Consider the following 27,177-nt stretch of genomic DNA (forward strand, 5'->3'; position numbering starts at 1 on the left):
CATCTCTGACTTTGAACATGCAATTATTGCATCATTGTCAAACAAAAAATTAGTTGGACTTTTTCTGTTAAAAGGTTGCCAATTTCATCAATTCATCTCTGGCTTTGACCATGCAATTATTATGATAGATTTTCTTACTCAAATTGATCTAGAAAATTGCGATCGCACAGTACTGGGGAACATCTAGGTTGGCGATTTGGGATCCTCAAAAATCCACAAATACTCCTTTTTCCAGCGCTTGCTTTGAGTAGATAATATACACCACACCACTTGCTTGTGGCAATTACTGGGGGAGGATTGTTGTACTATAAATCAGATTGATCAATGCCATTCTTGGAAGAAATAAAACGGGACGTGACATCCTTTTCGTTGATTGAGTGTTCCAGGTGACGCTTTCTTTAAAGCATACGTTATGTACTTTATACGTGCAACGCTTTGCTCCTATAGCCACAATTAACAGTATATTTATTCATTTCCTACCTTTTGATGTACAGCGCAGTTACTTAGTCAAATAAATTAGAATTTTCCGCAAATACCGGTACTAAACAACAAAACAAAAAGAAAAAACGCAAACTATCATAATAATACGTCGTAGTTACGCTGTTTCACCCCATTGAAAGATTCCTAGCTCCCCATCGCTCTGCTGGTGGTTTTCACCTAAGGTGCACAAAATGCTAAGTAGTAGTTCGGCGATTTCTTTTGGCTGAAATCGGTTCGGCTGTCACCAATGTCCACCACACCATCCATCATCATATAGCGGCACTTTTGAGTTACTACAGCCCAACGTACGAACAGAAGCAGAATGTTAAAAACAATATACAGATGATTGCGATAATAGCCACCCACGCTGGCAGGGAATCTAAAATAAATAACAAATCGAAAATATTAGTCCCTGAAGGATTAAACACATTAACAGCACACGGACGATACACTTACGCCTATATGGTAAGCTGTGAACACAGATGCGATTGTCAACCGAAATCGAAAGCACAGCCGCCTCCGTGTCACCGGTGATGGCTGGTCCATCGAAGTTCGTTACCGGGAGAAACTCTAGGCCCGTTACAAACATTGCGTGTGCATTTGGAACGTGTAGTACACGCTGCAGGCTGAAGGCAATGTAGACGGACACTGAACCGCTAAACATCGTACCGATCGCCACAAATCGCCCATCGTCCCGTACCGCCAGGGCAGCCAACGACTCATCGATCTCGACCACTCCGGTCAAGCGGCCCGCATCGGGATCCCACTGCTGCAGTAATCCCTTCGCCTTACCGGATTTGGCAAACGGGTTGGCAAGCGTGAATAGCCGGAATTTGTCCTTCACGCCCTCCACCAAACCATACCGACAGCGTTTCAACAGATAGCGACAATTCGCTGGCGGATTCCAGACTAGCTTTTTCGACTCTTTGTCCGGATTGATCGACCAGATGACTCCGAGACCGTCCTTTGCGATCGATACAACGTGCTTGCTGTCCGGACTAAAGTCCAGATCGTCAATCTCCTTGGTGTGCGCCGCAATATCCGACGCGAGTGTCATCTTTGGAAAGTTCCATACCCGCAGATGGCCATCCATACCCCCCGTTGCCATCAGACGTCCGTTAGCACTGATTCGGACGACTCGCTGCAGTGGTTCCGCTTCGGTAAAGTCGGTCTGAACCGAGTCAGCTGTTTTGATTTCGAACCGAATCTGTTTTCGAGGTGCTGATGGTGCCGGTTTTCCGTCGTCGGTTTTTTTCGAATCGCCACCGGTAGTAGTTGTTGCCGTTGGCGCATTCACAGGTAAGGGGCGTTGTTGGGAAATACTTCTCCGCTTACGCACCCCTTCTTGGTCCGTTTTGTTCGAGATGGGTGTGGTGGGATTGTAGTCTCCCGCATCGATGATCGTGTTTACGAGATACATCTGACAGTGGCTCTCCTGGCCAGCCATCAGCAGGGTACGTTTTTCGTCATTCTTCACCGCACAGTTCATCACTACCGATGGGCCCGTTTCGTGGCGTATCACCTCATCCGCAACGTACTTTTCCCCATCGTGGTAGATCTCGTAGATTTCCTACAATCAAAGCAATCGGTTACTTGTAGCTTATGTCTGGGAATCCGAATCCTTGTCGTCATCGATTCGCTTACAAATCCATTCGCAACACCTGTTTTCGAAGCACCACCACCACCTGCTACCAGAACGTGACGGCTGGTCAGCATTTCGATGGCGTACAGTGGGAAATTGACGCGCGCCAGCAGACCGTCAGTAGGTTTTCGGGCCGCGGACATGTTTGCACCTTGCTCTTAACTTCTATTTGCCAAGCGACGGGAATGTTTTCATGGAATTTGGAGGAATTAAACAAAACACAAAACGAGATGCGAAAAGTGTTATTTTCACTTCCACGTATTATTTGTAACTGTCATCCTTCGCTGTCATCAATGATTGTTGACAGCTGTTGGGCTGTCAACAAAGCGGCTTTCGCATGAAGATTTATTGAAGCGTTTTGCGCGTTGAAATATTCCACGCAAGTGCTGGAAACGTTTCAGCACAAAATGAGTGAAACTGTTCAGGTCAAGCATCGAAATATTTGTAGGTCACGAAAAAAGCAACTTTTGTCGGTTGATGGATTGTCGAAAAGGTAAGAAGGAAATGTGTGGAAGACATGGCAAATCGTACCAATGGCTGGAAAAGTTTCATTTCAGCATGTGGAAATGCTGAACAAAAATAATTGTGATGTAAAGTTATTTGCGTGTCCTTTTTGTTTGAAACAAATTTTACTTCACTCCGGCTGGTACTAAAACATCGCAATATGCAATTATAATTGAAATATATATATATATATATATATATATATATATATATATATATATATATATATATATATATATATATATATATATATATATATATATATATATATATATATTTGGTGTAAGTTGGCAATAAAAATGATTGAAAAAAAACTTAAGTCATACTCTACCGCCAAAATATATAGTAGCGGAAATTTTCGACGGCTGACATATGTCTTTGCTACAGTACATTAATCGACTACAATACTGTTAGAATTAGTACAGAAATCCATAAAGAATAATTTTATTGCAATTATTATAGCTTGCTTCAAAACGTACGCAACCACAGCAGCTATCGTAGAAGAGTAATTTAGTTTCGCTAGCTACCACTCAGCTACATACTAGCGCTAGTACAGCACCAGATTTTTAGTACAAAAATAATTCCGAGTCGTTAGCCATTTTTTTCAATCTTCATTGAATGGAATCTCCGGTTTTTGCAGTTAATAACATTTTCAATAAAGCATTTATAAAGAAATTTAACACAGTTGATTAATTGCTCACATGTGGCAAACGAAGTTATTGAAATGAAAAACTACATATTAATTGTGTTTTCTTTTTTCCCCGAACAATGGTACAGGCTGAATGTGCATTTCAGTTTGACAGCTGCTGCAGTACAGCTCTTGCATTTGCCGACAAACATTTTCCCCCATGCAGATCATCAGCGGTCCCAACGCCGAACCAGTTTTTTTGCCCGATTTCATCCTTTAACATAAAGCATTATTTTAGCGCACGATATTTGCGACACCATGTGTACCGGTGGGTTGCTCATTACGAGCCGGAGTTTAGCGTGGTTCGTTGTAACAATGGTCGCGAGCATGACACTGTTAAGTGCAATCGTTCAACCGAAGTGGCTCATCGGTCCGGAAGAGATACGCATCTTGAACGAGGAAGGCAACTTCACCGTTGTCCGCCATCCATCGGTCGGAATTTACAACAGGTAAGCGATGATGGGTGATTGTTACGGTGAGAATTATGACCGAATCCTTTGCTTCACTTTTAGGTGCAAACGGATGGGCCACGAGCAGTACAATTGTGGCAACTTTGATCTGTACGGACTGATGACGGATTCCAGCGTTTTTCCCGTACCTTGGAAGTGCACCATGTTCCTGATGTGTGTGGGAACGATGCTGCTGGGTTTGACGGGGTTCGCCATGCTCGTCATCTGCTGCCGTGTGCATTCCTTCTTCGGGTTCAGCATGCACAAGTACCTGTGCATCTTCCAAGCGATCGCCGCCATGATGGTGCTGTGCGGCTATCTCGTCTATCCACTCGCGTGGGATGTGCCACGGGTGAGAAAACTGTGTGGTCCAGATGCGGAACCTTACTCGCCCGCCGATTGTACGCTCGGTTCGTCCATTTATCTTGGTGCCGTTGGTGTGCTGCTTGCCTTCCTCTGTACCGTGCTAAGCATGAAGGCAGAAGCGTCCTACTACAGTGCCAAAGCGCAGCGTCGTGTCATCGATGGTGATGTATTGGTATGTGTTATGTGAGTGACACCAATCGACGACACCGTGGCCTGCCTGAGCTTAAACTTCACGAATCTCACTTTTTGAGTGTGTTAATGTAAATGGGCAGCTATATTTTTGCCTTCACCATGGCAGCAGCAGCAGCACCAGACCTAGCTAACGTAAGATACTATTAGAAAAGGATCAAAGACGGCGGACCATCGTCTCATCGCAATGTTACCCGATGATTGCTGGAAAGCGACAGTCCTTCCTGAGGATTCGATAATGCATGTAATCGTTTCTTGTCGGATGTAGGCAAAATTAAACCAAAGTCAATTCGGGATACTCCAGTGAAAAGAAAAGTTAGTGCAAGATCTGTTCCGGTAACAACGGCATGTCCGCCCAGTCAGGAGGAAATATGACGCATAGATACGACATGTTCTCTCTATTTCCATTTTATTACTATAGACGCAGTGCCTTTCATTAAAACGGGTGCACAACTCCATTTTTTCTATCTAGTAAGTAAGTCTTTGTAAGTGATTCGAACATTCGCATGAATCATCCCGTATGTGCCTAGTATTTGCATCGTTCGATGCATTTTTGTAGCCCATATATTTTCTCTCGAAATAAATATACAAGCTGTTTTGCAGCTCTTTTACTCGTTTCTTATAAATTTTCGGCTCTATTCTATAAGTTCTTCGATCGTTTATTCCCATCGTGCCGGTTGAGATCACACACACACACACACACACACACACATACCAATCAAAATGATCAAAATCGCTTTAGAGAAAGAATGTGTGAATGAGTTTAATCCTGCATTGCAAACTATGGATTCAATCACACTAAGGAGTTTTTGTTACTCACTCTTCAATTATTATGAATCAATCTTTTCTGATTATTCTCACTTGGGCCGACTGATGACTCACTCACTCACTCACTGATTCAATCACTCTCTATGCCGACTCACTCTTTTCGTTTTATACTCACTTACTTAGTGAGTGAGTGAGTAAAAAGAGCTATGACTGAGCCATTAATCGACACAGAGAGCGAGTGAGTGAGTATAAAGCGAAAAGAGTGAGTCATTAGTCGGCATTGGGTGTTAGTGCGTATACTCCGAACAAAGCTATTGAAGTGACTTTTTGAATGTCTAATTCGCTTTACTATCCTTTTTTCGCTTGCCACCCTTCACACTTCCTTCCGCACTTTTCGCGTTCGCTTTGGATGGCTTCAGCTTGTCGATATAGACACTGTGGCCAGTTTTTTTCAAATGATCAAAAAGCTTGTTTTTGGAGCTAAACTTTTGCTTACACGTTACACATGCATGCTCCGTTGGGCCAGCGCTCTCATCATCCGAAATAGGCTTCGACGCTTGGGTAGCTTCAGTTTTAGTAGAGGTGGCCGTTTCTCCTTCTACTGGTGGTACTTCATGTTTCGTATTTTTCGCAGATGGTTTACTTTTCTGGTTCGATTCCGATGAGCCTTTGGACTTGGCTTTTCCTTTCCGATTGGATTTTTTACCACCACCTCCGCCGGTCCAATCGTTATCGTCGTCGCTGACGTTAGACGCACGACCAGCCAAACGCAAACCGATCATATCGGTGCCTTCCACCGATGCCGGGTCGTTTTCTTCGTCGTCGGACGATTTTATCACAGGTATAGTGCTATTTAGTACTTTCTTTTTGTTCTTGTTCTTTTTTTGTTGTTTCGTTTTCGTCACTTTCTGCTCCTCTTCTTGGTCCACAGGATGTGTTTCTTCGTCCGGATGTTCTAGCTCCTCGTTCGATAAGCACTCGTCGTCCAAATCTTCCACATCCGGTGATTCTTTAACGTCGTTCTGTTCCATTTCCTTACGCATCTCTTTTCGCAGTAATTCTACGTTTTGCTTGTGTTTTTTCGATGATTCGTGATTTTCGTACGAACTGCGGTTGCTGAACATCTTATCGCAGGCGACACAGTACAGATCGTCTACATAGAAGCTCTCCTCGCCGTTTTCGTTTTGGCTTACGTTTAGCCCAGCCATTGCATCCTCCAGCCCGTTCGTTTCTTCATCTTCTTCGTCCGACTCTTCCTCTGAAGCTTCCTCATAGGCAGCTTCCAATTTTCTGCAGTATTAAAATGAGTACTTAGAAATCATATCAAATAATCTTCACCATGATATTGCTATCCATACCGCAACTGTTCCTCGTAGGCATCGTTGAAAAAGCTGGACGAGTTACGCTGCTGCTCTTCGATTTCCTGCTGATTTCGGCGTATCTGCTCCAGCCGCTTTTGTTCCGATTTCAAACGATTCTGGGTGGCCCGCTCCTCCAGCAGCTTTTTGTACGCCTGCACACGTTTGTCCCGCTTTTTCACAAACATCACCAGGCTACGAATTTCCTCGTTGCGTTCTTTGCGCGCCTTTTGCTGCACCTTCTTGTTATCTTTCTCGATTGCCTTGAGAATTCGGCGATCACGTATCTCAGCCACGTTGTGCGGATTCAGCCAAGCGTAACTTTTCTTGGTACAAAACCCTTCCCAATAGCCGTAAAACAGCCGGACCAACGATTCATAATCGGATTGCGAGTTACCGAACTTTGGTATGGCTTCAAATTCTTCCTCAGTGTCGAGAAACTCTACCTCTTCAGTAGCTAGCTTGTCAAATACATCGGCATACACCGCATAAAAGCCACCTTTCTCATCTCCGTAGCCTTTGTAGCACGAGGTGGTAAAGTAGGGGAACACATCCAGAGAACTATCTTCATAGTCCGTGTGTCCTCCCCGTAGAATCTGCTCGCGATGGTTATCGTACCTGGAAGATACATATCGATGCTGTATCAAACTAACATTACCCGTTCGATTTACCCTATTTCACCTACCAAGCTCTTTCCTGATGGTCCGAAAGCACATCGTATGCTGCTTGCACGAGTAAAAACTGTTGGTTAGCTTCCTCGGCATTGTCGAGATTCTTGTCTGGATGCCAGCGAAGTGCAAGCTTGCGATACGATTTCTTGATCTCGTCCGCGTCTGCCGTGCGCGAAATCCCGAGCACCTCGTAGTGACACTTCATTTCAGCCGGTAGGATGAAAGTTTATGTTATTATTTCACTGAAGAGCCACCGAAATAGAACGAGGTGAAAATTGCCAACGGAACAAATGTTGCGCCGTGTGACAGCGGCGGAGCGCGTGCAATGAAAATAACAACAAACAGTGGATACTGTGAAACGCTCCATGGTCATGATTATGACGTTTAGTAAAAATGGAAAAATATATATACTGTGGTACCTGCAAGCGATGTAATATTCAAAATTATAAATATGACGGTTAAACAAATCGTCTAGATACAGTCCAAGTGTTACAGTGTTCGAGGCGGTTTTGTGGTAGATACGGCAGTATCGACGATCTTTAATTGGAAATCACAACGGAACGGTCAAAAAAGGAAAGGAGCTTTGCCAAGGTCGAACCAGAACGGCCATCAACAATCGAATCTCATCCAGGGTGTCATGTACATTCTTCTTCTTCATTGTCTTTTGAACCTCGAAAGGACTTGTCCTGCCATTTCTGACTTTCATAAGGCTTGAAAGATACCCGTACATGGATAGTCACACCGGAACACCTAAACGAAGCATACCAAGAGATGCAAGAGATACCGTACCAGGCGCGGGAAGCAGAGGAGATCAGTACTACATGAGCCAGCGTGACGGTTAGAGATGGATCTTCCTATCAGCGAATTGAGCGGCCAAGTGGAGCCTTGTTGAAGACCAATACGAATTTGTTTAATTTTATTAATTCTGGAAGATATTGGCCCGATTGCTACCTCGAGACAGGTCACACTTGGAGATTAACAGGGGTCTCAGTGCTGCTAGTGAATTTCATCGTATAGCTTACTAGACTTGATGATGTCATTATAGTCAGTTCAGCATAGTTATATACATAAAAGAATAAGGACTATGCTAACCAACATAGACCTGAAAGTTCTATGCGAGGCGTAAACCCGGGAGGTCGATAGGCAGTGACGGATATAAAGAGAGACGGAAAGTCCCTTGGAAGATGGAAAATTGGACCTTATCATATTGAATTTGTTTACCGGGGGGTTAATGGCCAGTTAGAGGACCCCCACGGTCGCTTACTCCGTGTACCGCTAAACCTGCCACGTGTTGATAGGATTGGATTGAGGATCAATGCAACGAAGACAAAATACCTGCTTGCCGATGACTTTTACCATAATAGAGTCTGATTTGGAAGTAAAGTATAGAGTATCAGTTTATGGCGACGATCTCGAGATGGCATAGGCGTACCTCCCTTGTGTAACGGTATGTTGCGGTTGTAACATAGCACAACAACATTGTTCAGGGAAATCGTGCCTACGACGGGCTCCAAATCCAGTGCGATACAGAACCGAGATCGATGCTGGATCCAGAAGACTCCAACAACACAAGAAACGCACGATATATCGCACACTGTACTGGACTATGCTAACGGAGGACGCCAATGCATTCACCATTTTTGAACGACGAATGCTAAAGGCTATTTTTGCCTGGTGTGCAAGCAGAGCATGTGAAGAAAGAGAATGAATCTCGAGCTAGTTGAGCTGTCAAACCCGGAAGGATACGATGGGGATGCTGACTATGTGCTCCTAAGGTGTGTATCAGCGACTCGTTCGACAATAGGCATAGAGGAGCACAACGGGATCGTTGTCTGGATCGATAATGTTGGAGATCGTATGCAGCCGAGGCTGGGAAATTACAGCCCCAAGTCGAGTTTTCTGGAATCGAATTGACGACCTAGCCATGTCATCACGACTCGCTCATCCCTGAGCAGGCCTAGAAGAATAAGGAGAATAAGAAGAAGAAGAAGAAGAAGAAGGAGAAGAAGAAGAAGAAGAAATGAAATAATGCTAACGGTAACCATAAAGAAATAAGTAAAAAATATGAATACCGCTATGGTTTTGATGTCTGAGACACTGATTTCCTAGTTACCAAATTTTATGGACACAGTTAAGAGACTAAGGATAGCCAGAACAACAATAGAATAACAATTTTTAATATTTGCAATTTGTTTAGTAATACGATTTATTTAATTTTGCTCTTTTTTTGGCGATTTTCATGTATTATTAATTTCATGTAAAAACATGTTCCACTACTGAAACAATCTCCAATCTCTCTATATATTCGACAGCTATCCTTATAATCCTACGAGCTATCCTTTCTTTTCGCGTTCACTTACTCATCACGAGCTGCATGTTTGAGGATCTGCTTGTCTTCCACTTCAAGGACCCTTAAACGACCTCAAAATGCTCTTTAACGTTGGTTGTCCTTTGATCGAGTGGTGAATGTTTTTTTGCTGTTGTTTACATACGAGGCACTGCGCCATTTTTGTGCTACTTTCTCCGATTCGTTTGGATGAAGATTTTTGATCATTTTGGTGCCCTCTGTCCTAAAAAAAGTGTACGCCTATGTACGTCGTTTTTTTTAATGGTCGTATTGCGACATTTCGTGACACATTGTCGGTGGTGGCATCTAACGAATAGTGGTCAAACATTAGCCCGGTACGGTCGAGGAAGCGAAGAAGTGAAGCTTAAAATCTGATACAAATATGAAGATGCAACCGCCATCTTTCCTTTTCCCCATATTATGCAGCTGATGAGATTCATTAGTTGATCTATGTTGCTTTGATGTAGAAAAATGGGATGGACAACGCAGACGAAGCCAGGTTTGATTTTACCGGTCTTCAGGAGCAAGCAACCGAATATGTTGGCTACTTCGGTTCGATGTTTCGGACATGTTCAAAGAAACGAGTGCATTGAATCACGTGTGCACCGAACAGATCTAATAATGTATCAATTTTTGCAAGATGAGCAACTGCCTTCGGTAAGTTTCTTTTTCCGCATGAGCCCAAAAGCCCCGGGGCATAATGCGTATCGGAAGAGAAAGCTGACGGTACGATCACGTTTCGCTGTGCCGAAAGAACCGACGGGCAGGAACACATTCTTCTCATCGGTGATACATGAATCGATGCATTTGCCAAATAGAAACGCCAGGGATGCTTCTACGAATGGAAAATATGAAAAGTGTTCGTTTCGGAGTCTTCGTTTCATTTGATGTGCAGCAAACGTGAGCACAATTTAATGATGCAAACTAGCTCTCGATACATCAACATGTAGGCGGCCGGTGGGAAGCTCTGTTCCGCAAATAGTTTTCTTTTTATGGGAAATGTGCTTGCACGAATCTTTTGTCGAGCATTTCTGTATCTTTAAGCACGAACTGCTTTCGTTTGAAGCCCTTCTGAAAGCTTTCAATTAACAGGTTTGTTAAGTAGCACCTATGATTTTGTTTTTGCTACATAGTTTGGCCACAAGTGAAAGAGAAATTAAGAAAATGAAATAATTCTTACAAAGTTTTTCCCGTGCTGTCTATTCGATAAGTGCACTGCAATGTAATAACAACCTGCTCAAAATAGTTTTGTGCGAAAAGTGTACAACTAAACAGGAACGGGGGCAATGGGAAGCGGAACAGGGATCAATGCATTGGCCTTGTTCGGGCGTTGTAGTGCCGAGGGAGATGCAAAAATAAAAAAAAGCAGAAAAAGTTTAAGGTTTGGTCTACATCATCATCCGGCTGTAGCGAACTGCAGGACAAAAGTTGTAAGTAGCCGTTGCAGAAGAAGCTGCAATTAAAATGGAAATTAAGGAATGCGAAAATTATGGACTTTCTCCAGCCAGCGTCAAACCGTCTACGGGAATGGAGTGGCTTTGAATGTGGGTCTAAGAATTCAGTGTATACGATTGTACAGATTGAGTTTACGCTGTAGCCAATTTATTTAGTTTAAGTTTCTTGGTTGTTTTAGACGAGTTTCCAATTATGTGGGTAGGAGAGAGTGCAAAGGTGAAAAAAGGGAAAGAGCAAAACAAAAATAAAACAAGGAAGTTTTTTTTATGCCCTAAGGATGGTAGAACCGTATTACTAAGACAGAGAATGCTTATTTTATAAGAAATCCTTTCACGATGGGTGTGGGAGTATGATGAATTCTGAAGCGATCAATTATGGACAAAAGATCAAGCATAAAGTTACAAACTAAACTAGCAACATTGTAATGCGCGCACTCACGGGTACATTTTTCGGATGAGGAAGGTCAGTTTTCTTTACGTAACTTAGAAGCAAGGCTCGGAAAAACATTCGGTTCGGCATTCGGCCATTTGATCGTCGAGGCGATCATAGAAATTACGAATATATTTCCCTTAGAAGTAAGGTGCAGACATTGGGGCCTTAGCCCCTCTTTATCTAAATAAATCTCTTCATTTAGATATTAATTTTATGTTCTGAAAAAAAAACAATATTTATGAATAATTACAATAATAATTAATAATAATAATTACAAAATATACACCCTATTACGGTAAAAATAGCAATTTACTGTATACCTGAAAAAAGTAGTGTTTTTACTTGTTAGGATTAGGCCATCTTTTACTTTCATATCTTATCCAGCGTGGCATCAAAAAGGTAAGGTTCTTGTTTGTCTTGAAAACAAGTCTTTTTCTTGATTGATAGTTGATAAATTTGTCATTTTGACCACCCAACTTTTCTTTAGTGTAACTATTAAAGGTTTTAGCACAAGTTTATAATAGGTTATAGTGACGACATTCATGTTTGGGACGAAGTGGTGCGCTAACTGAGGCGCTGGCGGCAATGAATTTCAAACGGCAAAACTACGGATCAAATCCCTTCCGGATCGTTCGCCCGTGGTGAGGACTGACTAACCAACTACGTGGTATCAATAAAGTCTAGCAGCCCAGTGCATAGTGCGGCATGACACTAGAAATCGTTAAGTCAACAGGTATAAGAAGTGATGAAATAGATTAAATCATGTATGATTATTTAATTGAGACACACTTGAACGCATCTAACATAGTTTTGAATAGTGCAACTGGGCGTGAAGTTTTATTCTCGAACTCTTGGTTATGTTGCAGTGATGGGAAAGTTTCTTTTTTAAACGAAACGGCACGGAACCAAATGCCTTTTAAAAAGGAACGGAACAAACTAAACAGGTTATTTACCATATAGTTCTGCTATACTGGCATATATTGTCTGCACACAAAAAAATCGTGGATCAAGGATATCCGTTTTTCTAGCGCATTACTAGCTCTAACAAATAAAATAAGTGTTAAAATTTGTGTTGGTATTTTTTGCATTGCTGTTTTCTTCTATTGTAGTAGTAGTAGTAGTAGTAGTAGTAGTAGTAGTAATAGTGTTTGTATATTTCATGGTACATGTTTTTACAATCGATATGGGTGGTAAACTCGTTTCCTCGCTATATACTAAAAACTTTTGGCTGTGCCAGTTGGAATGCAACAATGTTAACAATAAATCGTATTTACATGCAAGAGTAGGGAAAATAAGCAAAAAAAAAAACTACTTCATAATAAGAACAAAGAAATGTATTTTTGTCTACTAATCCTGATTATTATCTAATGTTACAGACTAATTCTTAAATCCAAATTATATTGCTTAAAGTTGTTACTCTCTGCTTTAACATTCTCAATAACTTTTAGGATGTTAGGTTTTAGGAACATAAGGATTGTTAGGGATCCAGGAAATTTGTAATAATCAGAGGATAGGGGTGATGTTTTCTTCTTTACATTAGTTGTACGTTTATATTATTATTTCTGCATCTTATGTTGTAGTTATGATTAAGTTTTCTTAGGAATTCTTCAATGGTAGGTAGACGGCAAACTCTGTGTAAAGTTCTAGTTCTGAATCAAGGTTTTGAATTATTTGCAATCTAAATTTATGAGTTTTAGCACACGAGTCCCTTACTGGAGAGGCATACGTAATGTTGGGCCGTCTTACAGTAGCATAAAACAAGAGCTTATCGTCTAGATTTAATTTGGATTTTCTGTTGCGTAGGCTGTACAGACTACGAAAAACTTTTGTATATTTAGTGATCGTATTTTCAATATGCAACTTGAACGTCATTCTCTTGTCATAAGTCGTTCCCAGATACTTTACGGTTTGTTTCCAGGGAATGTTGGCATTAGATACCTACATTTGTCGGTCGAGTTAGCTTCGGATTTATTGTTGTTATTTTTTAGCTTCCATTTCTGGCAAAAATTTGAATATGAATTTAGGTTATTTAAACAGGGCGCTCGGGATAATTTTGACAGTCACCTACGGAGAAAGAAAAAAAAAATTTATGGCAAAATTAATCATCGGGGAATTTTTGTTTTTGTTTTAGAAGTAGTAGCTTACCATGTATTTTATTCATTTCATTCAAAATATCCGCCCTCGGCTTCTATTACGGCCTCCACCCGTCTCCGGGACCGGGAACAAGCCCTGGCGACAGTTTCGCGGGGTAGGGCCGCGAAAACGGACCTGAGCTCCGCCTTGGTGTTGCTGAAGGTTCCTTTGGTGTCCCGTTCCACACGAAATAATCCATTGCTGTATGGCACGGAGCGGAATCCTGCTGGAACACGTACGGTCTGCCGTTGGCCACTCGCGTGATCCAAGGCTTTACGACGGTGTCCAGCATGGAAATGTATCCGTCCGCGTTCAGCCTCAGCCCCTGCTCGAAAAAGTGGGGCGGCATCACGTCCCCTTCCGATGACACGCAGGAAAACACCATCACCGTCTGGGGGAACTTGCTTTGCGGCACCCGTGGCACGTCCGCCGGGCAGTAAGCCAGTCACCGGTTGTTCTGGGTGTTAACTGTGTCGACGGTTGTCGCGTCCGGCGCGGATCATCATGATGTATTCTTTTTTGGCATTTTTTTTATCACGGGATGTTTTCGCTGCTTGTTCCGTACACTTTTAACTGTCGAATGACGTATTGCTTGTATTCCTATGCCAACTCCATCACGAGTTATAAACAAAAATGTAACTGTCAAAATTATCCCGAACGCCCTGTAATTGTATTTGCTCTTTTACCAGATGCCGTTATGGCGACATCGTCAGCATAGAGATATTGCCTTCAATATTTCATTTTTGGGATATCGGAAATGTATACGTTGAATAATAGCGGGGAAATAACACTTCCTTATGGTACCACGGCACGAGGGGTGTATGATTCCGAAGTGGCTAAGTAAATGGATCATTTGTCGTTTCTATTAGTAATGAAACTTCTTATTATATGGAATAAAAAGTTTGGCAATTAGGCCAACCATATAGCATTGAACGCCTTTTCTGTATCAATTTTTACAAGATCTGTGGATTTTTAAAGCTTCCATTATGTAATATGTTAGTTTTTAATCTTTCTAATTGATGAGTAGTTAATAACCCGGGTTGAAAACCGAATTGAGTGTTTGGTATTATATTTAATGGTTCTAAATGAGCTCGAAATTTTTTGGCGATAATCTTTTCGAACAGCTTTCCTAAGCAACTAAGTAGACTAATTGGTCAGTAATTTGAAGCAATACTCAGGACTTTTCCAATTTTTTGAATAGCGACCACTTTTACCATTTTCCAACTACTAGGAAAGCGGATTTTTTTTCTCTATACAATATAGCTTTATACAGCAAAAAAGTATGTTTGGGTGTATGCTTTAAAATTGTCCTGGACAGCGAAATATAGGTGTACAAACCTACTCTGTGTTTTTCTTTCTCGTACCTTTGAAAAAAATGGAACAAACTTAATAGGTTTGTAACGAACTTCTTATCACTAGTACGTTGTAAAGGTTTCAGAATATCGTAACGCATGAAAGTACGAACCGTATCAACTATGTACGGGAGGAATAGATATGATACATTAATCAAGATATGAGGGTGCAGATCATTAGGATTCAGCATAAAGTATCTGCATTGCTTTTTGTACCTGAAGAATTTTATATCCTTCCCAGATCGAACCCGAAGTAACGGTCGTTACTAGAAAGAATGGTTTATGTAAAAAAAAAGCCAAAAACTCCAAACAAAGGCCTTAAAACAAATAGTACACTAACAATAGTAGCAACAAGCTTCACAAACACACATACAAACACACAGTATGATGTACAGCGTAGAGTGCGTGTGGGTTAGTAAGGATACGTAGATACATTTCATTCCAAATACCGTACCATCTCCAGCAGGCTGTACCATTTGGTAGGCTGGAACGGCTCGGATATGTGGTCATAAAACAAAGTTCTACGATCAAGGTTTTGGGTGTGGGTTTTTTTATATGATTTCGGCTTTCGACTTTTCGTTGATGTTACGGTTGGCCTTGATTGAACGAATCTGTTTAGTCAGCCACTCTTGTACAGGTACAGCAGTACTCAGAAGTGATAGGATGTGGCATAAATATAGTCATCAAATCACCCTCCAAAAAAAGGTACTGTCCGGTCAAAAATAGTGAGTCATTTGCTGTTTATGGATTATTTTATCTAAAAATCGATTCACATGTCCAACGATGTCGACATCGACGTACAATCGTGTCACAAAACCTCTGCAAATTTTGGCAGCTTTGTGATTATATAAAAACATTTATTATTGTTATGAAATAATAAATGCTTTTATATAATTGTTCCACAGTGGCTGTGTGGAAGGATAAGGAAATATGCTTGAATTTTCCACGAAAAAAAAAATCAATTACCTACTGAACGATTATTGTTTACTGTAAAGTTGTTTTTTTATTTATTTACAATTTATTGTGACGGTACAACACCGCTTGTGTTGAATAAATTTTATGAACTTATTGATAAGGCATTTCTTCTTTATACTTTGCCTTATCCCGGGCATACTCGGATGGGTGGTGCTGCTGCTGATGATGATGATTTATTGGTGAATGTTGTGAGTTCTGATGGTCTGGGACTATTGTTGTAACTATTGTTTTGATGGTGGTTGGTTATATCCGAATTCCGGCTACTGTGGTGTTGTGCCCGTTCTATTGTTGATCTTTGAGATTTGGTCTCGACTGTAACAAACAAATAAACATTGTTAAGACAGCACGAACATTTATTTGTCTGCGTACATTCCAAGCTCAATCTAATCAGCGTCCAATCAAAGGATGATCGACAAGCTCTATCCCGCAGCAGCGAAAGCGACTTCACTACTCTCGAGACTTAGCCCGCCAAACACCCCGAACCCGACGCCAACGTTGTCAAACTCAATGTGTCAAAACTGGACTGGAGAGACGTAGACAACTTAATATTTAACAAAAAAGGAATGGGGGAATACGAATAAGGATTGAAAGGATACTGGGGATGTGGAATCACAGGACAAGACCGTTGTCTCTGGCGAATCGGTGAATGATCTTCATGTAGGAGAGGTCACTGGTAGCCAACAGTTCTCTAATTTCTGTACCAGGTCATCTGCCGATATTCTCGACTGCGCTCAACAAAGAGGGTCTTGCGGTTTCAAATTCCACGCAGGACCACAGAAGGATCTCCACATTGTGGAATCCGTCACCGCAGCTAAAGAGTACTTTTGTCTGAGCCAGAGTTATACGCTGTAGATGCACTTTCAACGCAAAATGATTCGACATCAGTCGAGACATCATTCGTATGAATGCCCGGTCTACAGAGAGCTCATCGAACCAAGGCCGCAGGGACACTTGCGGAGAGATCGAGAAGAGAAAACGCCCGAGTTCATCCGCCTCCCACATGCTCTGCCAGCGAGACAGGAAAAGTTGCTGTGGAAAACGAAGGAACTCCTGAGCCGAGATTGGTCGGTCGTAAACAGCGCCATCTTCGACGCCTGTTTTGGCCAATGAGTATGCCTTCTCATTGCCGGGAATTCCACAAAGAGAAGGGACCCAAATTAGCGAGATCTTAAACGCCTTATCGAACATTGAGCCAAGCAGTTGAACGATTTTGATGGTGAGGAAATCCTAACTCTTAACAGTCTTCAGAGATCTCAGTGCTTCAATAGCAATAGCAATGCCTTCCTCAGACGATGATCCATCAGTGTAGTACTGCCTTTTTTGGTCTAAATGACCATACTTGTTCATGAAATATAAATTATACCAATTATTTTCTGTAATATGGATGCTTACTACTCCAACCAATCTAGATTTTTGAGTGCTCATATTAATCTATTGATTTTGCTGCTCGAGCAATCTAGAGCATCTTCAACTCAGCTTTAACCTTCGACGATTAACAAAAACTGTTGTAGTTTGTGTCTAAAATTACTTTTCAACGTGATTGACACGAGCCTGTTCACGGATGGATGAGTGGAAAAGAAAACCTACGCAAAAAAGCGGACACGGTTCGTCGATATAGACACAGCTACAGTTAGATAAGGCGGGAAACAAACTCGTCGTATTGCTCACGAACCAAAGCATGGGCTATTTTCAGCACCTAAAAGTATCTGGTTGAATTGAGCTTTGGGCAAGTGTTGTATACCATCGAGATTTAGGACCACAGGAGGATATTGCGAGAAAGTCTCTCGTTAAGGAGTACGATATTAGCAGTAAGTAAATTGTGCACGTGAACAGAGCTGAAAAGGTAATTGAAAGTTCAAAGAAACAGAGAGTCTTGATCGGTCAAACTTTCATCTTGAACCTCTTTTGCGTTTGATAATCGTTAATCGTATTGCGCTGATTATTGCGTTGTCATCATGGCTTGTGAATGGGGCTTTTGCAAAAGAAATTTGGAAATCAAAGCAAATTGCTTTGATGAAGAGCAACGTCCGAGAAGAGAGCGTCGGCTGAAACGATGAAGCGAAATTTCCATTTTCCACGCGATGAGACGTGATCTGCGCGCAAAGCAAGTGTTTTGCAAATTGGATTACTATTTTGTGTTCTGTTTTTCTGCTTTTGAAATTTCAAAATACGTTTCATTGGGTAATACATGACAAACACATTTTACTAAGAATATTATTTGGTACAGACAATGTATTTTATTTTTTTCACTTCTTTTTTGGTTCTTTTTTTATTTCTTTATGGATGGGCTGGGTGTATTGCTGGAATTAAATCTTTAATTTAAATTCCTGTTTGGAGATAAGCTGCCGAATGGCAATACTTATGTAAATTTTATTGAATCAAAAATCGTTATTTAGGTCATTTGTTTGAGTATTTGTTGCTAGAATTGTAGAAAAAACAAGATAATCATTGGTAAACAGGTGATTTATTTGTTAACTTACGGTAGTTAGCTCAGCCACATAGCATCAAGGTGGCAGGTGGGATAGTTTGCAGTAGGATCGATTTATTCCTTCATAAGCAAAACCTTGGTCTTATTGATTTGCATATGTTTTGCCATCCTGGTGTGCATGCAGCATACCAAACACCTTAAAACGAGCTGCCCGATGCAGTTCTCATTGTTGGATAAGATTGCAATTCGAACAATCCCAATGCGGAAGGTTGTTACGATACCACAAACAGCTGTCGGATTCAGTAAGCCGTACAACCATCAAATACCATTTCCAATCGCTCAAATCGTTCAGTCTATCAAACGATCGAAGGTACCTTTACAACTCATCGATGTGGTTTTCGGCGTCCTCCCTGGTGGTGTTTTATTGAAGCATTGCTTTCCTTTCCACCACATTGCACCACAAGCTAGGACGTGTAATCGGTTCTGCTTGCTTCAAATTCAGCCGTTCACAGGCATAGAATTACGGTATTACGGTAAACAATTCCCAATCAACACGTAACGATCTATGTAGACGCATCAATTCAGATTGGATAAAAAGGTTACGGTACACGGCAACCTCTTTCCCTAGAGATGATACTGCTGCAAGACCAGTCGCTTCGTATTTGCTATTCGATGCATATGCTATACGATCTGGTAAGCGGTATTAGCATAAATCCTGATCGTCTTCAACTTTGCTGTATGTCCCAGAAAAGTTAAAATCAATTAAGGAGATTTGTGCATCGATGAAAACAAACCAGATCAAACGGAACTGGGCCAGAAGGTGAGAGCATGGAACTATAATTGGGGAAATGTGTTTTGAATGCGTAATCAATTTCATAGGTCGATGCTAAATGCGTTGGAGACCCTCTCGATGAACGGAAATTTGAAGATGCATCAATGGGTGGAATGAAAGGAATGTGTAAACACACAAGATAGTTCAATATTGGGAGCGGTTAGCTAAGCTAAGTGTTATTAAATAAAGCTTCAGCATTGGCGAGGAAAGGCTCATGCTTGTCTCTATGATTGTTAGAATATAATAACAGGCAAGCAGGATTGATATATCACTTGAAATGCTTAGAATAAAAAAAAGTTAAACTTGTATGTGATTTACAAAATAATTAGACTAACAGAAGAGAGATAAAATGTGATGAGAATTAATTTTCTGCCTCACTAAAATTATGTTTCGCGTATTAAATGTAAGAACATATTCCTATGCTGGAGATCTCTTTAGTTTTTCCAAAATTATCCATTCCATACAATAGTCTTTGAACAAGAGAACCGCATTTTATTTGCAACCTGAGAACCATTTTTACTGCGAAAACAAAGCTATCCAAATAGACGCTTCGTATGCTCCAGTTATCAACGTTAGCGTGTCGGTTTAACGCTTTTCCGATTGACATGATGAAGCCAATCGCCCGAACTCGTCGGCCTGTTGGTGACACATTTTCCAAAGCTAGCAGCATGTCCAGCAACTGCTTTCAGAACTATTGCTACGTTCACCGTGGACAACAGATGTAAAAAAGAAGAGTTTGAAATAAAACAACCGAGTACGGGTAGAATAACATGTCAAACCGCTAGGATTGTGTTCGTGCACCGTTTACCCTCGTACTGGAGTTCTGAAAAATCTTTCCCGCCCGGTTCAAATTGAAACAAAACACTTCCCACCCAAACAAACAGGTATTGGGTACGCGAGGATTCAATTTCATACGTTGGATGGTGATGCGTGAACGTCGAGTAAATTGTTGCTGTAAAAAAAAAAGATGAATTTCTAGTTTTTTGGGTTGTTAAAGGATTTTTAAGCAACGAGTTTTACGCTTGTCATGATCGTTCATGTCAGTTGCTTTTCAGTTAGCTTTCAAAAATGATCGTTTGCAGAAATTCACACAACGCAAATTTCTTCGCCTGAGCTGTTGCTTTATTTTGTATATTGTTATAACTTGGTGAGGTATTATTTCTCTTGTATATTAGATAGAATATTTCAGCATGATAAGTTCACATTACGTACAATCGTACAAACATGTTTTCTGGGTTACGTTTAAATTACGGTTACGGGTTAAAAGGTATGTTATTTTTACACTACAAAAAATAATTTTGCTGTTCTTGATGTTTAGTTTGCTTGTGATCAATTCAGAAGTTTGCATACAATTTTGAATAAAACAGTGCCTTGCTAATTCCGTGTTTAGCGTCAGGCTCCCACTCATGGTAATTTTATGTGCCACGGGTAACCACATCGTTTCGGGAGAGAGAAATTGTAATAATTGCCTGTGCTTACCGAATAAACACGTTTTTATGCCTGCTGCACTGCTGTGAATTGCTCAAGCTGTAAAAGGCTTTTGAAATTTTTTATCTCACCACAGCTCACCTGCTCTTCCAGATTATACGAGAATAGAAGAGAGCAACAACAACAAAAATCGGCAATTGTCAACTCGGACTCGGTTGCTAGCGTTGGTTCTTTGTAGTTTCATCGAGAGCAATGGCTTAATTCGAACAAGTTTAGCCAATTTGCAACTGCGGCTGTCTGCTTGCAGCCGAACGCTTAGCAACCTCTACCCAATAGGGTCGGATGTAATGGTGTATGTTCTCACTTATCGTTCGGAATGCGATTTAACTTTGGCTTCAACTTCCTTCACCGTCGCACCAAAATAGTTTACAAAATAGCTCCGATTCCTGATTCAATGAATCGCTCGCAGAACAGTTCATTCGCCACAGGAAATTGAGTACCGGGGAAGAGCGAAAAAATGTTCCCATATCTAAGCTTAAGGCAATCATGTGCCGTTGTGCCGCAAGGGTGTGGCGGAAACGGGCAAATCTCAACTACCTAGCAGCTATCCACTTTGCTTCCCCATTTGGCGTTGATTGCGTTCCAGCAGTCATCATTTGAATCCTGACATCAGCTTAGTTTGGGTTAAGGCATCAAGGTTTCCGAGTTTGCCGAATGCGGTTACCACAAACCGCAGGAGCAGCTGAGCGAATGGCCGAGAACTTTAATTGAACAGTAAAAGTTTCTCTGCAAATGAACGGAATGTTGTGATTTTAATTTCTCTCGTCCTTTACTCACACGTAAGCTGAACTTAGCATGCAACAAAAAAAGTGCGAACGACCGAAAGCATTCCATTAGCTAAGTTTACAGTGTACAGTGTACGTTGACTCATCTGGTATACGACATTTTTTTCCGGGGGAGACTGTCAGCTTGAAAGCCATACTCGGGGATAGTTTTAGTATTGTGTCTGGTTAAGAATAGTTTCGTTTTTTTATACTTTCAAAAAAACTTACCACAAGTGAGGAGATATGTCGCATGGGAATAGCTATAGTTGTGATAAAACTTGCTCGTCATGAGCTTTGAATGGGGGTTTATGGGAAAGGCTTTGTGCCTTAAGTTTAAAGACGATTGAGCCGAAAAGGCATTGACAAGCACGGTAGATTACCAGGCTTTAGCGATTTGGGCTGGGCAAGTTGTTGGAGCGTCTGAGTTTGGTTTCTTTTTTAAACTTCCTGGCGGTCAGGTATTGTGGGGAGATAAAAATTTTCCTCGATACCTTTTGATTGGTGCAGCATACCCAGCAAAGAAGTCAACAGAACAAAATCAATCCACATAGAATTGTGAAGTGAGAAACAATGCATGTTTGACAATATTCGATAAAACTTTAAAATAACTCTAAGTTCCATTTTCTATAGAAAAGTAGTTCCATAAGAAAACGAGTTCACCGCACCAAAAGACACACCTGGGAAGAGCAGGGAATGCGGGAACTCGAACAGATCAGAATGGCGTACGGTACCACTCGAAAGTTTTACTAATCGATAGCAGGCCGCCGAAACAACTTCATACCTAAAGCGAACTGCTGTCGCAAAAAAGATGGTGATCTGGTCAGTAACCAGCCAGAGGTCCTTTCGCGATGGGCTCAGTACTTTGATGAACTACTTAACGACCAGTTAAACGAACAGCTAGAGGCTCCGCTAGCAGACGGGCCGGATGTACCGTCGCCGCCTGACATCGAGGACATACGAATAGCTATCCGTCGGTTAAAAAACAATAAGGCACCAGGAACCGGCGGAATTGTAGCCGAACTGGTCAAAATCGGGGGTGCCTTACTAGATGAAATGAGGTTCATCAACTTGTGACTGAGGTATAGGATAACGAATCGATGCCTTGTGATTGGAATCTCGGCATCATCTATCCCATATACAAAAAGGGAGATATGTTGGACTGCAATAACTACAGGGGTATTACGGTGTTGAATACCGCCTACAAAATATTCTCCCTAATCCTTCAAGATAAGCTTGTCCCATTCGTTGAACGGATAGTTGAAAATTATCATAGAAGATACCGTAACGAAAAATCTACCACTGACCAGATCTTCACCATGTGGCAAATCTTGGAGAAGATGGTTGAACAGTAGTTGAACACGTACCATCTCTTCATAGATTTCAAGCCCGCATATGATAGCATAGCCAGGGTAAAACTTTACGAGGCCATGAGCTCTTTTGAATCCTGGCCAAACTGATCAGGCTTGTTAGAATTACCATGACCAACGTCACATGCCAGGTGAAGGTGGATGGAAAACTCTCAGGATCCTTTGCTACCACCAAAAGCCTGTGTCAGGCAGATGGGCTCGCCTGTCTCCTATTCAACTTGGCGCTAGAGAGGGCCATCCGTGACTCGGAGGTGGAGACTTCGGGAACCATCTTCTATAAGTCAACCCAGATCCTGGCATACGCTGGTGTTATAGACATCATTGGTGTGCGGGTCTCACAGGCAAAAGAGGCCTACCAAAGCATCGAGCAGGTGGCAGAAAACCTCGGGTTGCAGATTAACGAGGCAAAGACCAAATTCATGGTGACACCTTCATCGGCCCTACTAAGAAAACCGGAACTACGTGGAGGTGATGTACGGATATGTGACCGCAAATTTGAAGTCGTCCAAAACTTCACCTATCGCGGGTCAAAAGTCAGCATCGAAAACATCGTAGAGACGGAGCTGCGCGCTAGGATGCTGGCCGCCAGCCGGTCATTCTATAGCCTTAGGAAACATATCACCTCAAAAAAGACATACATATACAGATATATACCTCACATACGCCTCTGAGACATGGACCCTGTCCAAAACAGACGAAGCCCTCTTAGCCGCGTTCGAGAGCAAGATGCTCAGATGGATCGTTGGCACGGTATGTGTGGAAGGAAAATGGAGGGAGCCGCTAAAACGACGAGCTGTACGAACTGTATGACGACCTCCACGTCGTGCAGCGAATTAGGCTCGCCAGCCTCCGTTGGGCCGTCTATGTTATACGCAATGCACCGGACAACCCAGCTCAGAAAGTCCTTTTAGGTCTTCCATACAGACAGAGGAGGCGTGGTATGCCCAAAATGAGTTGGGAGGATGGCGTGGAATCATCCGCCATCAAGGCCGGGATAACGTATTGGCGGACGACGGCGCGGAACCGTGAGCGGTTCCGGACTCTGCTGCGGCAGGCCAAGACCGCAAAACAGTTGTAACGCCTGATAAGTTAGTAAATAAGTTCCATTTTCATGATTTTTTCATATTTTAAATTTTAAATCACCTATCTTGTTATTAAACTTGTTACCAGTTTCCCTCGCATAACAAAGCATAATAAAGAATGTCACTACTTTTAATAACAAGAGGATCGTATAACACACCTGTTTAGGTGACTTGATACCAATAACTTTCAAGCAAAGTAAACATTCAACGAGCAATTTCGTTGGTAAAGCGTTTCTGTTCCGACTTCTTTCATTAGGAAAATTACAAAAATAAAAACAGTTTTGGTAAAAATGTTTGCAATGCTTTTGGCATCCTGTTAAATAAGGAAAAGAAATAATATTGCATTTGCATTCTTATCTAAAGAATGTCTGAAATCCTATTTGAGTGTAAATGACATTTTAAGTTTGAGCGCTTGAAAGCTTCGAAGCAAAAAAGGTCCGTGTGGAAAGCTTCAATCAAAATCCATCGATATCTGCCTGCTCGTAACATTGGAATGTGAATGTTAAAATTGAGGGAAAAAACCCTTCATCCGAGCCAGAATCACAAGAACCAAGGGTTCCCTGACGGTGGCATACCGTGCAATTATGGAAGCACGTTTTGCTCGAAACTTTCAAATTCCGACACAAAACGAGCGACAAAGCGGCCGATTGCAGCGAAATCGTTTATGCTTTGGTTCACATTGGAATGCTGTCCTCTAACTAGGCCGCCCTCAAATGACTTAGTTCTGAAACCGTCAGCTGCCAAACGGAACGTTCCCGACTCGAGCCAAACGTAGCATGGACGGGAAAGAGCTTCGAATTGTCAGTTACGGTTCGGTGGCTTTCGAAGAGGCTGAAAGGTGTTCCCAGGGAAACGATCGTGTCAGGATAAGAGTAAAACCTTTTTTTTTGCAAAGCGTCGGATAGAACAAATAAAAACAAGTGCAGCACCGGTCCGAGAACTTGCTTACATTCTTCGGCATGGAGTCAACCAGGAATGTGTCGTTATTGACACGTTTTGAGATTGGAAATTCCGTCCGTACGTTTAAAAATGGATGGTAGGGACAGTTTTGCATGTTTGGCTGCGCGCAGCACAACCGGTGAAATTGTAGCAGCAAGTGAATGGAAAAACTGTCAACGGAACTACGGCTTAGGTGAAGAATGGACGTACGTCTTCTAAAAAGTTTGAGATGCGATTCGATGCGTGTAGACGTTAACAGGGAAAGAAAGGCAGGCGATGAAAAGTTTCCAAACGGTGGCCAGATAGGCAGCAGGAAAAACTCTTTGAATGTTACAACGGATTCTTCAGCGGTATGGCAGAATCAACGAACACCAAAGACAACAAACTGAGAAGCGTGGGTAATTCTATTATCACGTTAACAATACACTGAAGTTTTTTGACAGCAAAACTTGATGACGTCGTTTCCCTAGGGAAAGATATAAATTTCCTAATTTATACATATATGATGCTTGTACATTGCCCATGTTTTCTAAAGAAAAGAAAATATTTTGCCAAATATAAATCTAAAATATCATACATAATAAATCTTTCAGGGCGAAGAAGCTCCCAAGGATCTCCCGATCTCTTAGTTGTGGGAGGATAATGATGGAGCCGCTACAATGACGAGCTCTTCGAGCCAGTGATGAATTAAGCCCCTTGTCCCTTGAAGGTAGGTATCAGTTTATGACGGCAAAGATACGGGCTGGTCGTATTGCTCGACAAAAATATATTTTTTTTTTATTCATAAAGGACGGCCAGGCCGTATTGCTTACAATAAACTTAAAAGTAATATTCTCCGTTCATCTTTGCTGGGAGACAGTTCCTTCTCCGAGCCTTGAAAGGGCACCATATCCCGGGTGTGCTCGGTTGTTCCGTTGCGTATATTTCGTCATCCAAATCCAAAGTCGTGTTCATAGCGAGGGTCTTATCGTGTGAGGGCAACTTATCCCGGGGTTATTGGTGAGGGTTCCATGCTCGTAGTCGTGATGGTAGCGGGGGTCTTGATCGTTTTCCATTTCGAAGGTCAAGGAGATTGTGTCCAATCTTGAAGTCTCGTTCGTGTCCTTCTTCTCCCTGTCGCTGGTTTGTCCATCCATAGCATCGGCCAGTGCAACTTTTCCATATGGTACCCAACCCTTCACGCATCGTACTCATTCATACATTCATTCATCCATTTGTCCATCATCATTTATACAAGCGAGGTACAACACATATAAGACAGACAAACAGTGGGAGTAGTGGGGGAAGGGGATCATATTAATAATCCGTTAGCACGGCAGAAGAGAAAGATTACTCTCAGGTAGACTTTGTCGCAGTCTCCCAGCAGGTCCCGAATTGGAGTATTTGACAACTTTCCAACGCCCCGGACTGCGTCAACAAGGCGGATCGAGCACCATCGTATTCCACACAAGACCATAGAAGATGATCTATGTCGTGATATCCGAGGCCGCAGCCACATATTTTGGAGTCGACCTGTCCTATACGCTGGAGATGCGCGCCCAAAGCGAAATGATTAGAATGATCGAATATAGAAACCTCCCGAGTTCATCGGTGTCCAACAAACTCTGCCACCGAGCCATGCAGAGAGACTGTGGGGCACACAAGTACTCGTGAGGTAGGATTTCGTGTAGGCAGAATTGGTCTGCCTTTTCATTGCCGAAGATACCGCAATGTGCAGGCAGTCAAACAAGAGATATCCGGAATGATTTCTCAAACAATGAGCTTAAGACCTTTAATATTTCTTTTACGAAGTAGTCCGGGCTCTTAAAGCCTTCACATATTTTAATGCTTCGATAGCGCTTAAACTGTAGGAGAATATAAATTACTCGTCTGGAGGACAAGCACTTATGTATAATCAACAAGGCGTAAAAGGTTGCAGCCAGCTTCGCTACTTATATCGAGCATGGCTGGCGTAGTTGGAAATATGCTTCGGATACAATGTTATATACGCCAAAACCGATGCCCTGCTCTGATGAGGATCCGTCAGTCAGTAAAAATGGTTGCTGTTACAATGGCCATACTTTTTCACAAAAATGCTGGGAATTGCTGTCCTGCGAAGACTATCGGGGATAGACTTGGTTTGCTCTCTCAACGAGATTACAAAAATGTATTAATGTTTCTAAATTATCGCACAAACAGCAGGTGTTTTACTATAGCTAAAACAAACTATTTAATCGGTAAGAGTTTTATTGTTGATCAATTTTTGGCACTTGACAAAGAACTGTAGTAAAATCATGTTTATTACAGGAATTATCCATCCTTATCTCACCCAGCAAACTCGCAATAAAAAGTGCAGCAGGCCAAAATGTAGTTTTCTTTTTACAGCACGTAATATCTTTCGCGCCATCAAAACATATTGTCACGCCCTATTAAGACGTCATTACAATATCTTACCAAAAAAACCCTTTTTAATGTCTTTTAATAAGCAT

General features: G+C 41.8%; 4 protein-coding genes across 4 annotated transcripts in view; 2 read left to right on the forward strand and 2 right to left on the reverse strand.

Moving 5' to 3' along the window:
• Positions 1–27,177, forward strand: part of LOC126565725 (guanine nucleotide-binding protein subunit gamma-e) — a 377,807-nt gene that overhangs the window by 6,718 nt on the left and 343,912 nt on the right. The gene's annotated exons all lie outside the window — the stretch shown is intronic.
• On the reverse strand, positions 774–2,397 carry LOC126564691 (prolactin regulatory element-binding protein). Its single transcript, XM_050221780.1, has 3 exons — positions 2,125–2,397; positions 937–2,050; positions 774–859 (listed from the first exon to the last, which is right to left on the reverse strand). The coding sequence occupies exons 1-3, from the start codon at positions 2,263–2,265 to the stop codon at positions 774–776; spliced, it is 1,341 nt and encodes a 446-aa protein (XP_050077737.1). The 5' UTR covers positions 2,266–2,397.
• On the forward strand, positions 3,555–4,316 carry LOC126565340 (LHFPL tetraspan subfamily member 2a protein). The gene is made up of 2 exons (XM_050222512.1): positions 3,555–3,763; positions 3,827–4,316. Exons 1-2 carry the CDS (start codon positions 3,573–3,575, stop codon positions 4,314–4,316), a joined length of 681 nt encoding a protein of 226 aa, XP_050078469.1. The 5' UTR covers positions 3,555–3,572.
• Positions 5,422–7,452, reverse strand: LOC126560626 (dnaJ homolog subfamily C member 21). Its single transcript, XM_050216582.1, has 3 exons — positions 7,130–7,452; positions 6,445–7,062; positions 5,422–6,376 (listed from the first exon to the last, which is right to left on the reverse strand). Exons 1-3 carry the CDS (start codon positions 7,318–7,320, stop codon positions 5,422–5,424), a joined length of 1,764 nt encoding a protein of 587 aa, XP_050072539.1. The 5' UTR covers positions 7,321–7,452.

Source organism: Anopheles maculipalpis, chromosome 3RL (assembly GCF_943734695.1).
Source record: "Anopheles maculipalpis chromosome 3RL, idAnoMacuDA_375_x, whole genome shotgun sequence".
NCBI classification, from domain to species: Eukaryota; Metazoa; Arthropoda; class Insecta; order Diptera; family Culicidae; genus Anopheles; species Anopheles maculipalpis.